This window comes from Chiloscyllium plagiosum, chromosome 20 (genome assembly GCF_004010195.1).
Source record: "Chiloscyllium plagiosum isolate BGI_BamShark_2017 chromosome 20, ASM401019v2, whole genome shotgun sequence".
Classification (NCBI taxonomy): domain Eukaryota; kingdom Metazoa; phylum Chordata; class Chondrichthyes; order Orectolobiformes; family Hemiscylliidae; genus Chiloscyllium; species Chiloscyllium plagiosum.
Window position 1 is genome coordinate 26,117,901 of NC_057729.1, and position 16,455 is coordinate 26,134,355.

The 16,455-nt window shown below is 38.9% G+C and overlaps 1 protein-coding gene across 6 annotated transcripts in view; it reads right to left on the reverse strand.

Annotated features, from left to right (window-relative positions):
* The window catches only part of rtel1 (regulator of telomere elongation helicase 1), a 160,229-nt gene that overhangs the window by 7,442 nt on the left and 136,332 nt on the right, over positions 1-16,455 (reverse strand). For 5 of the 6 annotated variants that reach the window (XM_043710324.1, XM_043710323.1, XM_043710327.1 and 2 more), the window contains 5 exons: positions 10,316-10,459; positions 7,397-7,537; positions 6,061-6,315; positions 3,841-4,041; positions 2,244-2,474 (listed from right to left, as the gene is read on the reverse strand). In XM_043710324.1, the coding sequence (XP_043566259.1) occupies positions 2,244-2,474; positions 3,841-4,041; positions 6,061-6,315; positions 7,397-7,537; positions 10,316-10,459 (972 nt within the window). The remainder of the gene's footprint in view (positions 1-2,243; positions 2,475-3,840; positions 4,042-6,060; positions 6,316-7,396; positions 7,538-10,315; positions 10,460-16,455) is intronic. The other variant, XM_043710325.1, reaches the window with a different exon arrangement.

Consider the following 16,455-nt stretch of genomic DNA (forward strand, 5'->3'; position numbering starts at 1 on the left):
TCCAGCAACACATTTTCAGCTCTGATCTCCAGCATCTGCAGTCCTCACTTTCTCCACTTTGCCCTATAACAGTAGTGTTGTCCCAGTTGAATTCATGTTGCTTGTCATCTGCGTGTGTGGCTCATGAGCAAAACCAATGTAGTGTACAAAATCCCATGCAAGGACTGCACAAAACACTACATAGGACAAACAGGAAGACAGCTAACTATCCGCATCCATGAACGCCAGCTAGCCACGAAACTACACGGCCAGCTATCCTTAGTAGCCACACACGCAGATGACAAGCAACATGAATTCGACTGGGACAACACTACTATTGTAGGGCAAGCCAAACAGAGAATAGCCAGGGAATTCCTAGAAGCATGGCACTCATCCACAGATTCAATCAATAAGCACATCGACCTGGACCCAATATACCGGCCACTGCAACGAACAGCTGGAATTGACAACCGGAAGCAGCAGATTCAAATCACTACAAATGGCGGAGGAAACATCACAGAAGCGGTTCACAGGAGGCTCCCAAGCCCTGAGGATGTCACCTAGACAGGGGACGAAACGTCTGCAACACTAATTCCCAGCTCGACAAACAGAACCACAACAACTTTATGATCAACTTTACACTCTTTCAGGAGCTACTTGTATTAAAGTATGACATCACAATTTGATCTAAAGCAATGCAAAACTCATTTCAGTTTGTTCGTATATAATTACACTTTTCAAATTATTGCACTTAAATCCACTACTTGTATGCACGTTAATACCTTACCATGAATTATTGAACTCTACATTTTTAAAACTAGATTTTCATGTATCCAATTTCAGTAGCTTAAGTTATTTTGCCTTCTATGAAGTTTTTTAATAACTGATTAGTCAGCGTGGCTGGTTGCTGGCACTTCGAAGTCAGGTGATCGCAGAGATATGGATACAGAAGATCTTGGATTTCCCATTCACTCTTAAACAATAGTCATATCTGCAGTACAGAAGGGAGTTGCACTTCCACATCCTGTGGAATCCCTGATATGGCAGACTTGAAAGGAAGTGCCCAGGAAATTGATGAATTTTACTGTATTTTCCAGTGCCCACAAAATATCTCTATTTAATCACAGAATTCAAAGAGTACTCTTAATAATAAATAAGTAGTTATCAAAAAAAAGTTCAACATTTAAAGACTGAGTCCTACTTCTGGCTAAACCATAAAATTGACCCCCTGGTTTGCCATTTACATGGCAAACTGGACCGTGACCTAACCCCTCTCCCTGCCCCTCCGACAGCCAACATTCCCCACGGTCCCCAGTATCATTATTCCCAACCTCCCTGTGCACAGCCCCTGCCCCCAGGGACCCATTCCTTCCCCCGGAACCAGATGTCCCCACCCTCTGGTCGATGACTGCTGCTTCAGTAAGGGCTGTTGCTCTGTTAAAAGATGCTGTCTATTGAATGTGATTAAACCTGGTTGCTGGTTCAGGTGACACAGACCTACCTTGTGCCACAAGAGTCCCCTATAAATTATCAAGTTGTTTGTACATGTGATGACACACGTTTGGGGCAAATGGGACTTGAACCTGGACCTTCTCAGAGAGGTAAAGCCTACACCTTTATAGGAGTACAGGTGAGTTCTCAATCAAAAACCACATCTACACAATGAACTCGTAACATTAGAAGCAACAACCTGGAATTATTCATAATGTAATTTAAACAGCACAAGTGGGAAACTATTAGGGGTTTCTGGAAAAAGTAAGTTAGGTACACTGAAAGATTCATGGTTTGTAGTTATGCATCCACTAATCATTAACTTCACCACTTACAATTACTACTTTATTTAGAAGCATGCAAGAACATCTCATAATGGCAAATCACCATAAATAAAAGCCATTATATTATCACAGACTAATTAGAACATTTCTTGAACTTATCAAGGTCAGAATACATAATTAAAAATGCACAATGGAACTTACAAAAGAAACAAGCATTATCAGAGTTGAACTTATTTTTCTTAATGCACACTCTGTGTTTGGCTTTCATTGAGGTGAATGAATAATTTGGAAGCAAGTTGGTTTGTCTCAAAATAAATTATCCAGACAGTACCTGGCCCAAACTCTGAACATTCCAAAGAACTCTAAAATTCATAGCTTTTAAAATCAAAATTCAGAAGTTTTTCTGGCAAGGGTGGGAACACATTTCTATTCTGAAGCAATTTATCCAGCTAAATCTTAACCTTAAAATATGTTATTCATGTAACTTACCTAATTTCAAATTCGTATCAGAGGAGAAAGGCAGTAACGGAGCATTTGTAGATGGGGGTCGTATGCTTTTTGTTTCCTTGTCCTGAACTTCAGAGGGACAGCTTTTTACCATATTGTCATCATCAGTGCAATGTAAAGTGTTTGCTTTCTCCAAGACATTTAAAAGCTTTGATTTTCCACCATTTGGAAAGAATGCCGAAATCTTGCTTTGTGTAGTTCTAGACCCTTCAGCTATTGAAATTATTAACAGGCAAAAGAAAAGTCATTATCATACACGGCCAACTTGTATTTAAATGACATCAAATGCCTGACATCAAATATTTGAAAGTGCCTGCTCCATTGTGGGTATCCATCTAACGCAAGCTCCAATTACAGCTCTCCAGCTTATTATAGAAATAGTATTGCCGATTAAATTTTGGGGAAGACAAGAGCATTATTGTATAACGTAACAGCACAATTAGACAGCTCACTACAGTTTAAAGCCTCATTGAAAGCTTTCATTTTCTGGTATTCTTCCGAATGCATTTTCCTCATTCATATCAAATTTAAAAGTCATTCTGTTCCAAGTATTCCCAGTTAGTTTTTCCGCTACTGGTACTTAAACCACCACATAGTCTTTCGTTCTGCTGATTTCCTCACTTTTTTTAAAACACAGTCTTAACATAATTATGTTAAGAATATCAGACAGCTGAGGGGAGGGAAAGAGAGTGGCAGCAGAACAGAAAAAGGCATTCTGAAACAGGAAAGGAATGCAATTCTTGAAGTACCATTCATGTTAAAGGTAAAATTCATAGGGGTTAGTGAGCTCAGTTGTCTGGACAGCTGGTTTGCAATACAGAGTGATGGCAACAGTCTGGGTTCAATTCCCACACAAGTTGAGGTTCCCACAAAGGACTCTCCTTCTCAACCTCTCCCTTCACCTGAGGCGTGGTAACCATCGGGTTAAAGCACCACCAATGGGCTCTCTCCAAAGAGAGAGCAGCCCATGGTCTACTAGGCCTACGGTGCCTTGACCTATATTCATGTTAATAAATTCCAGCATTTCCTAAAAAAAAAGAAATAATTGGCTTTGATGGCTTCATTCTGACAATAATGCAATGAAACAAAATTTCATGCTATATCAGAAAAAAAGCATGACCAGCTCACAGAACTTACAAGTGAATGGCACAGGAGCACAGAATAGCCCAATTAGTATCATAGTAACTCTTTAGTTTGGAAACTGCTCTTGTCCAACACCAAATGGATAACCTGAAAATATAAGCTTTTACACATATAAAAGGGCTGTGATAATTAAAAATCATTTGGCTAGATTTAAAAGAAGGCTAATGCCATTGAAAGTAAAATAGTCAGGGAAAGCAGTAATTAAAAACACAATATTTTAGAACTTGCTGAATATTACAAAAAAACTCCACTGTAATAAGTGATATTACTGTAATATCAATAGATCTGCCCAGCATATTACAATCTGAGAACTGGTTTCCAGCTATTCCACGGAAATAGTTACTTCTGTTTTCCAAGCACCCACGTTCATTTACAACCCAAAGATTATCTTGTGAAAGACAATAAATGAATATCATAAATGCCAGGATGTCCTTACCATTCTCATTATTCCTGGCACTCGCGTTTCCAGTCAGAACTGTATGTTTAGGGAATTTCTCCTCAGTTTTGCTCAGAATTCCCCTTTGTGTCTCAGGTTGGTACTCACTCTTAATAAAGTGTTTACAGTCTGCTCCCGTCAGCTCTTTACACATCTGGTTAAACTGTTGTTTATGGTGTGTTCTAACAAATATATAAAATCCTGTAAACGAATAATCAGCAAACATTATCACGGATCTTGCAGGCCTGAATTTATTTATGTTTTGATAAGTTAACTATGCTATAATCCATTGAAAAGACCAAATTGTTTTCTATAGCACAGACGGTTTTCTCAATTGAGAAAATATTGGAACCAATAAACACTGAATAGAAAGCCAGAATATAATTTCATCTGAACTGCCAAAGTTCAAGTATGAGTACATTTATTTACCACAGAAGAAGAATCTCTGAAGAATCTATTCTGGGAACAAACCCCTTCCTCATTTAAAGACTGCCTCGTGGAGAAATGATCAGCACATTCTGGACACTTGCACATCTAAGCTGAAAATGTGTTGCTGGAAAAGCGCAGCAGGTCAGGCAGCATCCAAGGAACAGGAGAATCGACGTTTCGGGCATAAGCCCTTCTTCAGGAATCCTGAAGAAGGGCTTATGCCCGAAACGTCGATTCTCCTGTTCCTTGGATGTTGCCTGACCTGCTGCGCTTTTCCAGCAACACATTTTCAGCTCTGATCTCCAGCATCTGCAGTCCTCACTTTCTCCACTTGCACATCTAATCCAATCATACCCAGTTCATCTTGCACATGAACTTTTTATTTTAGTTCATTATCTGAATGTGACCCTCGCTTATTTCATCAATCTCTACTTGCCCTCGGAGTGGTGTCTTGAATAATAAGGAATGGATTGTTTTCGTCTTTCTTGAGTGTAGTTTCAAGACAACCACATTGCAAAGGGTTTGGCATCAGATACTGGAAAACTGATTAAGAATGGCAAAATTATAAGAGGAAGTTAGCAAGTCCATTATGTTCTTAATGACAATTTCACGATCACCATTACTGACAATAGCTTTTTTAAAATTCCTGATTGATTTAATTTTTTTGTTAGAAGAGTTCTCAGTGGCTTTATAGGGATTTGAACTCAAATCCAGATTATTTATCATGACCATTGCATGCCAGTTGCACAACATAACCACTGTGCTTTGTACCCTGCATCCTCAACCCCTCCACTGCTTCGAATTGACTGATTTCCCAGTGTAACAAAAATCTCAGAAAAGTGATCAAAACTGTGAATGGGAACACTTCACTGCACTATACAAATGCTCAAACATCACAATGGATTCAACACTGTCTAAACTCTGGCCTGTAATTGCTTCTACCAATTTACTGAAGTACAAATAACCATCAGATTAAAGCAAGCCTATCTCCAAAGCTTATGTTTGGACCAACACTTTGCATATTCAGGCGCAATTACATTAATTGAAGAAGATAGCCAAGATCAGAAAGCAAACTTTAAAGTTTCCACAGTGATGATACTTGAAAAGCTATGTTTGAGATACTACTGTATAAAAATACAAGTTGGCATTATCAGCTTTTATTAAAACTGGAAAGCAGTAGGTCCATATGCTTCCTTCAGAGCTTTCACACACTAAAGCTTTCTGAAGAGTTTCAAGCAGTTCTCAGACCCTGCTAATGGGGCTTTGTAAAAACAAATATCTTACTTTAAAAGATTGGAGGGTAACGTGGGGAAGTGAGATAGTCTACTTCAGTAGGATAAACAGAAAAGCAGAATATTTAGATAAAGTGAGACTGAAGAATTATTGTGGGACCTTAGATTCTAGGTGTTCTCATATGCAAATCACAAAACTTAGCCTTCAGGTACAGAAAGTGATTAGGAAGTTAAATGGAACATTGGCCTTTATTGCAAGGGGCATGGAGTCTTTAAAACAAAAGGGAAATGTTGACAGTGCATTGTCGAGACCAAATCTGGAATTTTGGCCTCTCTATTTAAGAAAGAAGATATTTGCTTGGAGGCAGTATATGACCACAATGTGATGTTATCAGCTTGCTTTTATTAAATATTTAAGTTTTTACTGAACATCTCATAACTGGATGAGCTTATGATGTTCTGTACGTTAGCTGGAGGATTAGTGGTTTCGAGGAATGAATCATTACCAACAGATACAACCTAACCGTAAACTTAGTATCATCAAAATTCCAGGACTTACTTCTTAGTAAATGAAAATCCTCAGACTTTTCAGTAAACAGGGCACCTATTTCAGATACCATGTCATCATAGTTATCAGTCTTTTTATATGTCTGAAGTACTGTTGAGAATCTGTTGTATTTACTGGGTCCTAAAGCTTTCTTAGCATCACTAATATAGGCAGCAAGTACATGCTGTTTTTTTTCATCTGCTGTAGAATTTGATGTTTTTGAAGGTGCAGTTGTCAAAACAGATGGTTCAGAGTTACAGGTTTCACCTATATTTAAAATGGAGACAAAAACCTATATTAATACAATCTTTTAGTCGAATTTACAAATCAGTCACCTTAGACAAAATAATTTTCTGGAAATCTCATTTTTTAACATCAAAAATAGGAGGAGTTGGCCATCTCCACCATTCAATATGGCTGATCTTTTTGTGACCTCAGCTCCACTTACCCACCCTTTCATCATAACCCTTAATTCCTTTACTGTTCAAAAAACTATCTTTGCCTCAACTGCTTCACTGGGCAGGGAATTCCACAGATTCACAACTCTTTGGGTGAAGAAGTTCCACCTTAACTCAGTCCTAAATCTGCTCCCCTTATTTTGAGGCCATGTCCCCTAGTTCTAAACAACCTTGCTGCATTTATCTTATCCATTCCCTTCATAACTCTATGTTTCCACAAGATCCCCCTCATTCTTCTAAATTCCAATGAATATAATCCCAGTCTACTCAGTCTCTCCTCATAAGCCAACCCTCTCAACTCCAGAATCAACCTAGTGAATCTCCTCTGCACCTCTTCCAGTGCCAGTACATCCTTTCTCAAGTAAGGAGACCAAAATGGTACACAGTACTCTAGGTGTGGCCTCACCAGCACCCTACACAGCTGTAGCATAGCCTCCTATTTTTAAATTCCATCCTTCTAGCAATGAAGGACGATACTCCACTGCCGCCTTAATTACCTGCTGCCTACAATTAAGTGTAGTCACTTGATGCAATTTTATAATTCCCATCTCTCAGCCCTTGGTTTTCTTCAGGGGATTTATCTTTATCATGCCAATCACTGTTGATTACTTTAAGTGCTGTGATGTTGCATATGAAGTTTACAATGATATTAGGTAACAAGTAGCTTACTGATCTACATGTAATTAATTTCAGTTAAATGTTAGAAATGTTGTATGCTCTAGGGATTTTGAACTAAGACCACTGGGAAAGAAATAGGAAAACAACGTCTTCCTCTACAGGAACATATTTAGAGACTTCCCAAAAAGGAAACCATGTCCCAAAATCATGGTCTGTACCAAACAAAAATAACCTAAATAATAGTCTATATATCAACAAAGGAAGCTGTATACCTTTGTTAACCAGGCCACTGTTTAGGTGCTGTCCTCCTTTGTTGAGATGTGTACAAGTATTTAACTGTTGAGATGAACTTGAAGATGTAAATTTGCTCTCTGCAGAGACTGCTCGCTCAAACGTCCATTTATTCTCATTACCTAGATTTTCCATAAAATGTTAAGTAATTATCCTGCTTTAAGCAGAGGAGCAGTTCTCTGCAGCTTTACAATAAGATTAGAAAGACTTAAATTTTTACTTGTACATTTCATATGTATTGACATTTATCACATTGAATTTGAACGATGATTTAAAAATAACTAACATTAAAAATGTTCAAGTTATTGAAGTGGATTCCAAAGCTTTGTGATCCCAAAATATTTGCTCCTCCACTCCTATCAACAGTGACTCCTAATCTCAAATGTTTTGCAAATACAGATGGTTCTCAATCAGTTTGGCAAGATACTAAAGCAAAATATAGACATCATGACAGAGCCAGATTGTGTCCTTCAAAATTCGTATACCCTTCTTCCAAGCAGTCGAAGACTCTGAAGCAGTATTTTGACACCTGGACATTCCTCTCTCCTCTTCCTATCCCAATAGAATTGAGGCCACAGGTCATACATCTTCCCCCGTCTAGTTGCAATTCACTAACTCGGGGAAAACCAGGGACTGAATCTGGAACCCGATGCCAACAAATTTAGTATAGTACAATGAATTTTATAGATGGAAAGTTATTCCTCAAGGGAACTAGAAAAATAATAGTGGTTTCTGATTTATGTCCTTATCCGACATTCATATTTTACTTATTTTTGCCAGGACTTAGTTTTGGAACCCTTAATCTAACTTAACTTCCCTAATGAAGCTTGAAATGAAGAAGCACAAATCAGATATCAAATCCCAAACCTTTTCTACTTTTATGACAGAATAATATAGGATTTGCTGTAATCTCAATATAAATTTTCAATGACATAGGAAGAAATAGGCAGCAAGTTTTAAAGTGAGAGCAAATACTCATTTGTTCTAGGAAACAGAATTTTGTAATACAAGAAATTACTTCATTTGCATTTCCTGGGAAATTGATAGTGACTGCCCTTTTCCTGCATGTGTGTAACTAGAGGTTTAAAAATCAAAAAATGTTCAGCAATTTTTCAATAAAATGCAGTGCTATGAAAAGTCAAAATTTTGCATAGACTTCTTTCTTACAGCATTTATTTTATTGCTCCTAAGAAATGTAGGCTTATATTGGCATTTTGATTTATTAAAGTAAGAAAAGAACAGGCATTAACTCAATGTACAACTGAAACTGATGCATAGAACTAAGCCTTAAAGACTCTGAAAAAAATCCCATTGTTGCTGTATATAGGAAATGACACGTCTATAAAAACAGGTGTAAAATCAGTTACAGCTGATTAGGAACCAAGTGTGCAACTAAATATCTATTTAAAAAATTCAAGAGTAAAGTACTAAAGGATTTTTGGAGCTTCTGACAACTTTGTATTGGAACTATAGACTACCTACAGTCATATCTTCTATATGACTCTCTTTAGGCATGTCAATGCCATGCACAATTCACTGGTCAAAATGATAGGCAGGCAACTTGCTCTTAAAACTCCCAATGCTACTTGTAACTGACATTGAAGGATTCCTGTAGTCCATTAGACCCACTTTTCTAACTTCTCCTCCCTGATGAGCGAAGAAAATTAATATTTTGATAAGTTATTTAATACAAAATAAAATCAACAGGTGCAACAATGATACAGCAATGTGTTCTGCTTTACAGCGACTCTGAACATGTTCCTTACAGAAGCCTTGAACATACAAACTAGATTTCAATTAAACATAGTCCCTTAAAATAAAAGAAATACAGAGATGTTTAAATTCTTCACCTGTAAGATGGTGACAGATTTCACCAAACCTAATTTTATGGTGATGTTATGGAGTTAGGGAAGAGCAAGGAGAGATGAAGTATCTGGAAGAAAACTAATAAATAAAATATTCTCTCTTTTGAAACTTTAGTTAACTGCAATACAAAATAATTAATTGAAAAGATAAATACAAGCTATTGCATTTCCAAATTAACACTCCTTCCCATCAGAGGTTAACTGACATGATAAATTTCCAGTTACAATATTTTAAGAAGTGACTTCAAAGTGAAACAAAATATACAACGGGAAAACACCCACCAGGTACTTCCTTTTTTGTTGACTGCAAGTACCTCAATCTTCTCAATAGCAAACACTGAAAAATGTGTAATACCAACAGTGATATAATTTACTGGAAAATGAAACAAGAAGGATGCTATTCATTTTTGGAATCACAGAGTCATTTAGCACAGAAACGGACCCTTCAGTCTCACTAGTCCAGACTGATCAAGTTTCCCAAACTAAACTAATTCAGTTTTCCTGTGTTTGGCCCATATCCCTCTCAACCTTTTGGATTTATGTACCTAAATGTTTTTTTAAATGTTGTAACTGTGCCTGCATTTACCACTTGCTCCAGCAGTTCATTCCACATACAAACCACACTTAGTGTGAAAAAGTTGCTCCTCAGTTCTCTTTAAGTATTTCTCTTCTCACCTTAAAATATGTCCTCTAGTTCTGAACTTCCCAACCCTCAGGAAAAGACCTTTTGCTATTCACTTTACTTAAGCACCTCTTGATTTTATAAACCTCCATAAGGTCATCCCTCAGCCTCCTGTGCTTCAGTAAAAAAGTCACAGCTCATCCAGCTTCTCCCTATAACTCAAATTTTCCAGTCCTAGTAATTGTAATTCTTTTCTGCACACTAACCAATTTAATAACACGCTTCCTGTAATAGGTAACCCACAATGTTGCACAAACCAACTTATTTTTAAAACTGACTACTTCAAGAAAAAATGATAACAAACTAATGCATTATTGTAGTTAACCAGGCATTTATGTTTCTAAACCACATACCTGCATTTTCTTCAAGCTCTGCTCTTCTCCTCTCCTCCCTTGGAACTGCATGTTCAGGTTTAAATCCACATCCCTCACCAGTCAGATTATAGCAAGCTTCATCAAACCTCTTTTTGTGATGTGGCCGAACAAACTGATAAAATTCTGTTTAGAAACAGTTTTTAAAATCTCATAGGATATATTTTATTGTTGTGATTCTGAGACAACAGGCTGTCATTACCAAGAAAAGTCCATTAATATATTCAAGGCATAGCCTGCTACAGTTGCACCAAAATCATATGCAAGAGTATACACATCATGGTTGACCATCATGCCTGGGAATCAACAGTTATTAGTGGGTAGGTAGGTAGGTAGGTAGATCAGCTATAACCTTAACTGAAAAGCAGCACAGGCTTGAGGGCCCACTCTTGTTCCTAATTTGTATATTTGTATCTATACTGCCAAGAGAGATGGGAGCAAGTTGAATAAGCAGTCAGGTCAAAGCAATCCTCTGACATCAACAGCAAAAGGTAAATAACTTGAGATGAAAAAAGACCAGACTACCCTTCCTGTAATAACCATCTGTAATCTGTCACCCTCGTTCTCTACAACAGGTCTTTCGAAGATCTGCAATGCTGCCGATGTGTGGAAGCACAACAGATGGGTGAGATACTGAACAAATATTTTGAATCAGTGTTTACTGTGGAGAAGAATAGAGAAACGAGAGAACGTGGGTAAATAAATAGTGATATCTTGAAAAGTGTCCAAATTACAAGAGGTAGTGCTGTAGGTCTTGTCACAAAGCTGGTCCCTTTTTTCTAAAAGCTGTTTTTCACAGTGGTCATAAATCCCTTCCGACTCCAAGGTGGCGAGCTTGGAACAGAGATGAAAAAGGATTTTGAGAGGCCTTTTGTTCATATGTAAACAGATGAGACTTCAGGCCAAAGTGGTGAGGTAGTGACAGTGACCAGTACAATGAAAAGGAAGTGGTCAGCTCTCTAGCCAAGCAGTTCAGTCCAGAACTAGTTAAGAGTTAGCAGTGGACTGTATGAACAGACTGCAAAAACTCTCTCTCCTTCTGCCCTTCTAACTTCAACCTGTAAGCATTTGTTCCAATCTTACTGTTTTTAAGGGGGTTTGCTTATTGGGACTGTTGTGGATATTTGGAACTGCATAATTAAGTCAAGTTTGGAAAGACAGAGATTGGTAGGGGATCTTTATTCTGTTTTTTGTGTTGCATTGTGTAATTTTGTGAACAAAATTTTGTCTGTTTTAAAACCTGGTAGTCAACCGAGCTAACTTACTCCAGGTAATTTTCACGTCTACTTACCGAAACAAATTGCAAAGTTATGGTCTGGGTTGCCTGCTTAAGAATGTTTTGAGTGGTCTGGCCTAGTCCAAAACAGAGTGGGGGTTCTTTGCAGGATTTTAAACAGCGAGTAGTAGGCGCTAGTGTCTTTATTTCGGGTGTTGGTTTGGCTGGGGAGACAAAGCTTGGGATAGTAATGGCTCTTTCAGTCGCCAAAAGTTTTCCCGAAGTGGATGCGGTGACTTTGGAAGTTTTGCGAAAAGGTGAATAAGACCAAACTGCAGGAATGAGCAGACCAGCTGGGAGTGGAGCTCTCTGCTTCTGTGAGGAAAGGAGAGATAATTACAGCAGTAGCTCAGCATTTCCACTTGCTGGAGAAACCATCAGAATCTATAGAGATGGCAAGAATTCAATTGCAAATGAAGCAGCTTGAGTTAGAGGGGAGAGATAAGGAAAGGGCAGCAGAATTGCAACAGTTTGTGTTACAATCAAAAGCTGAACAGAGGGAAGAGACAGCAACAAAACAAAGAAAAAGAGAGAGCATTTGAACTTCAGAAACTTACATTTAAAAAGGAAAGTCATCTTAAAAGGCTGGAGATAAAGGCTGAGGGTAACCTTAGCTTGGAAGTAATGCAAACTCATGTGGAAGAGCAGAGAGTTAAAACGGCAAGGTTAGCAGTTGAAGTGGTTGATGATTAAGAGCTGGCCAATAAAATACAGTTTGGCTTCCAGAACCAATTTCAGTCCATGATGGATAGAAATTGGAGCAAAGAGAAATCCTCATGTGGAAATGGAAAGGTAGATCCAGTGAAGATCATAAGGATAACTTACCACAGGGTAAAAAAGAAACCCTTGAGGGGGACAAAAGTTAAAAAGCTCCGGTGTTTTCAGTGTAATAAAATGGGCCACACGAAATCAGTGATGGTGGACTAGGAGAAAGCCAGATGGAGGAAAACCGGACAAGCCTGGGAGTTTTGTTAGATAGAGTAACAAAAAGCTCAGGGAAGTTAGACAACTGCCTCAGAGTGTACGAGATGATCACAGGTTGATTAAGGTGGAAGTACCAGATCTGCTTAAAAATATACATGCAAGGGTAATGTTTATTCACATAGGCCAGGAATAGCATGTAAAGAGGTTACAATATTAAGGAACACAGGATCCTTTCAGTCTGTAATGGTGAAGGATGAGGAGAGATGTACTCCTGAGGGACTATTGCCAGAAAAGGTACTGGTAACAGGAACTCATGGTGAGACAAAAAGTGCCCAATTATGTAAAAGTGAGGCGAGAAGTCCAGTGAGGAGTGGAGAATTTGTGATAGGAGTACTGGATAAGCTCTCAACCCCAGGAATACAGTTTGTACGTGCAAATGATATAGCTGATTCACCGGGAGGTGTGCTGTCTACTCTAGTTGAAAGGCTAGTGGGAACACAGGCAACTGAAGAAATGAAGGATGTTTATCCAGGAATTTTCCCAGATTGCGTGATTACAAGATTACACAGGCACAATTTGAAGCAGGAGAGATCAAAAGGCACAGATAAATAAGCTGACATAGCTTTATCTATGACGTATTTGATCAGATAAGTGGGACAGAACAGGAGGAAACAGGCAAACATGCAAATGTCTTTAGCTCTGTTAAGCTGATTGAGTTACAGCAGAAAGAGGAGAATTTAAAACGGTTCTATCAAAAAGCAGATACAGAGGAGAGTGAATGTGTGTTATTACTTAACAAGTAATGTTTTAATGAGGAAATGGAGACCATCACACATTTAAGCAGATGAGAAATGGGCAGAGATTCATCAAATTGTTTTGCTAGTAGGGTAAAGAAAGGAAGTGCTGTGAGTGGCACATGAACTACCACTTGGAGGTCATCTAGGGGTGAGGAAAATAAAGGCTAAAATACAAAGACATTTTACTGGTCTGGACTACACAAGGATGTAGTTGAATTTTGCCAGATGTGTCACATGTGTTAGCTAATCAGAAAACCATAGGCAATAATAAAACCTGCACCTTTAAAACATATTCCAGCATTTGAGAAACTTTTCACAAGAGTCTTGATTGATTGCATAAGTCCCCTACCACAAACAAAAACTGGGAATAAGTATTTATTAACAGTAATGGATGTGTCGACTAGACTTCCAGAGGCAATCCAATTCACAACATCACAGCTAAAGGGGTTGTAGATGAATTATTTAAATTACTTATGGACTACCAACAGAGATCTAGTCAGATAAAGGATCAAACTTCACATCCAAACTATTCAAGGATATTATGGATAACTTGGGAATAAAGCAATTCAAATGTACTACGTACCAACCAGAATCGCAGGCAGCACAAGAGAGATGGCATCAAACACTAAAGACCATGTGTTGAGGGCTTAAAGTCAGGATTATCCAGATGATTCGGATAAGGGAGTTCCATTTGTACTTTTTGCGATGAGAGATGCACTGAATGAATCGACCAAATTCAGTCCAACTGAATTAATTTTTGGGCATGAAGTAAGAGGATCGTTAAAATTGATGAAGGAGAAATTAAAACGTCAGAATTCAGAGACCACACATTTGGGCTATGTGTCAAATTTTAGAGAACGATTAAATAGAGCTGGAAAGTTGGCTTTGACAGCATTTACAAATATCACAGCATACAATAAAACAGAAAGCAGATAATAAATCACGAACTTGCAATTGGGGATAAGCTGATTGGTGTTACTTCCAGTAACAGGTGGACATTTAAAAGCAAGGTTTAAATGTCCACCAATCAAATCGAGAAAGGTGAACTACTGGAAAAGGAATCCAAACAGGAAGAAATCTCAGAGCGTGTCATGTGAACATGCTCAAAAGCTATTTTGATAGGGAAGGAAAGCAAGAGGAGAAGGGTTAATGATTACAGCACAGAAAGAAGAACCAAAGTTTAGAGGATTCTGAACTGGACATTTCTCAAATCAAATTGGACAATGAGGATGTTGTCAAAAATTGGAATAAACTATTGAGTTACCTTCCACAAGAAAATCGAAATGACCTGAAAGAGTTATTACTATCACATGGGTAGATAGGCGGAAATAAACTGGGAAGTACTAACCTATTGTGCGTGATGTAAAGATAGGTGATGCTGTTCTGATTAAGCAACATCCTTACAGGCATAGGGCGGCATGGTGACACAGTGGTTAGCACTGCTGCTTCACAGCGCCAGAGACACGGGTTCAATTCCCGCCTCAGGCAACGGTCTGTGTGGAGTTTGCACATTCTCCCCGTGTCTGCGTGGGTTTCCTCCGGGTGTTCCAGTTTCCTCCCACAGTCCAAAAATGTGCAGGTTAGGTGAATTGGACATGCTAAATTGCCCATAGTGTTAGGTGAAGGGGTAAATGTAGGGGAATGGGTCGGGGTGGGTTGCTCTTCAGATGGTCGGTGTGGACTTGTTGGGTTGAAGGGCCTGTTTCCACACTAAGTAATCTAAATCAATCATAACACTCTAAAGTTGGCACAGGTTCAGTCAGAGATAGAGCGCATGGCGTAATCAAAGTGAGTTACAGTGACTGGAGCGCACCCATAGTCTTGGTGCCAAAGGCAGATGGTACCCAACGGTTATGTGTAGACTATTGCAAAGTCAACACCGTTATAAAGACTGATGCATATCCAATCCCACAGTTGGAGGACTGTGTTCAAAAGGTGGGACAAGCAACTGACATTTCTAAGTTGGACTTGCTCAGAGGCTTTTGGCAAGTACCTCTGTCAGGCAGCAAAGGCAATTTTGGCTTTTGTAATGCAAAATGGACTACATCAGTTTGAAGTCATGCCATTTGGCATGAAGAACGCTCCAGCCACATTTATATTACCAGCAATTTTTCGGAGAGAATCATATATGCCATCATAACCCATTGACATTTGCGGAAAAATTTAAGGATAAAAATACCAGGCTGCTTACATGGAGCTTGTTGTTGCAGCCGTTCAATTTGACAATTGTGCATGTGGCAGGTCGCGAAAACGTGACTGCCGATGCGTTATCAAGACATTGAGTCATAGAGATGTACATGTCAACCAGACATCACAACCCAACCTCGTCCCACCTGCCAGCACCTGGCCCATATACCTCCATACCCTTCCTATTCATATACCCATCCAGACGCCTTTTTAAATGTTGTAATTGTAATAGCCTCCACCACGTCCTCTGGCAGCTCATTCCATATATGTACCACCCTCTGCGTGAAAACGTTGCCCCTTAGGTATCTTTTATATCTTTCCCCTCTCACAGTAAACCTATGCCTCTAGTTCTGGACTTCCCCACATCAGGGAAAAGACTTTGTCTATTTATCTTATCCATGCCCCTCATGATTTTGTAAACCTCTATAAGGTCACCCCTCAGCCTCCGAAGCTCCAGGGAAAACAGCCCTAGCCTATTCAACCTCTCCCTATATCTCAAATCCTCCAACCCTGGCAACATCCTTGTAAATCTTTTCTGAACCCTTTCAAATTTCACAACATCTTTCCAATAGGAAGGAGACCAGAATTGCACACAATATCCCAACAGTGGCCTAACCAATGTCCTGTACAGCTGCAACATGATCTCTCAACTCCTGTACTCAATACACTGACCAATAAAGGAAAGCATACCAAATGCTTTCTTCACTATCCTATCAACCTGCGACTCCACTTTCAAGGAGCTATGAACCTGCACTCCAAGGTCTCTTTGGTCAGCAACACACCCGAGGACCTTACCTTTAAGTGTATAAGTCCTGCTAAGATTTGCTTTCCCAAAATGCAGCACCTCACATTTATCTAAATTAAACTCCATCTGCCACTTCTCAGCCCATTGGCTTGAATGAGATACAGAGGTGCTCGGTGGCACAAGTGCCACGGCC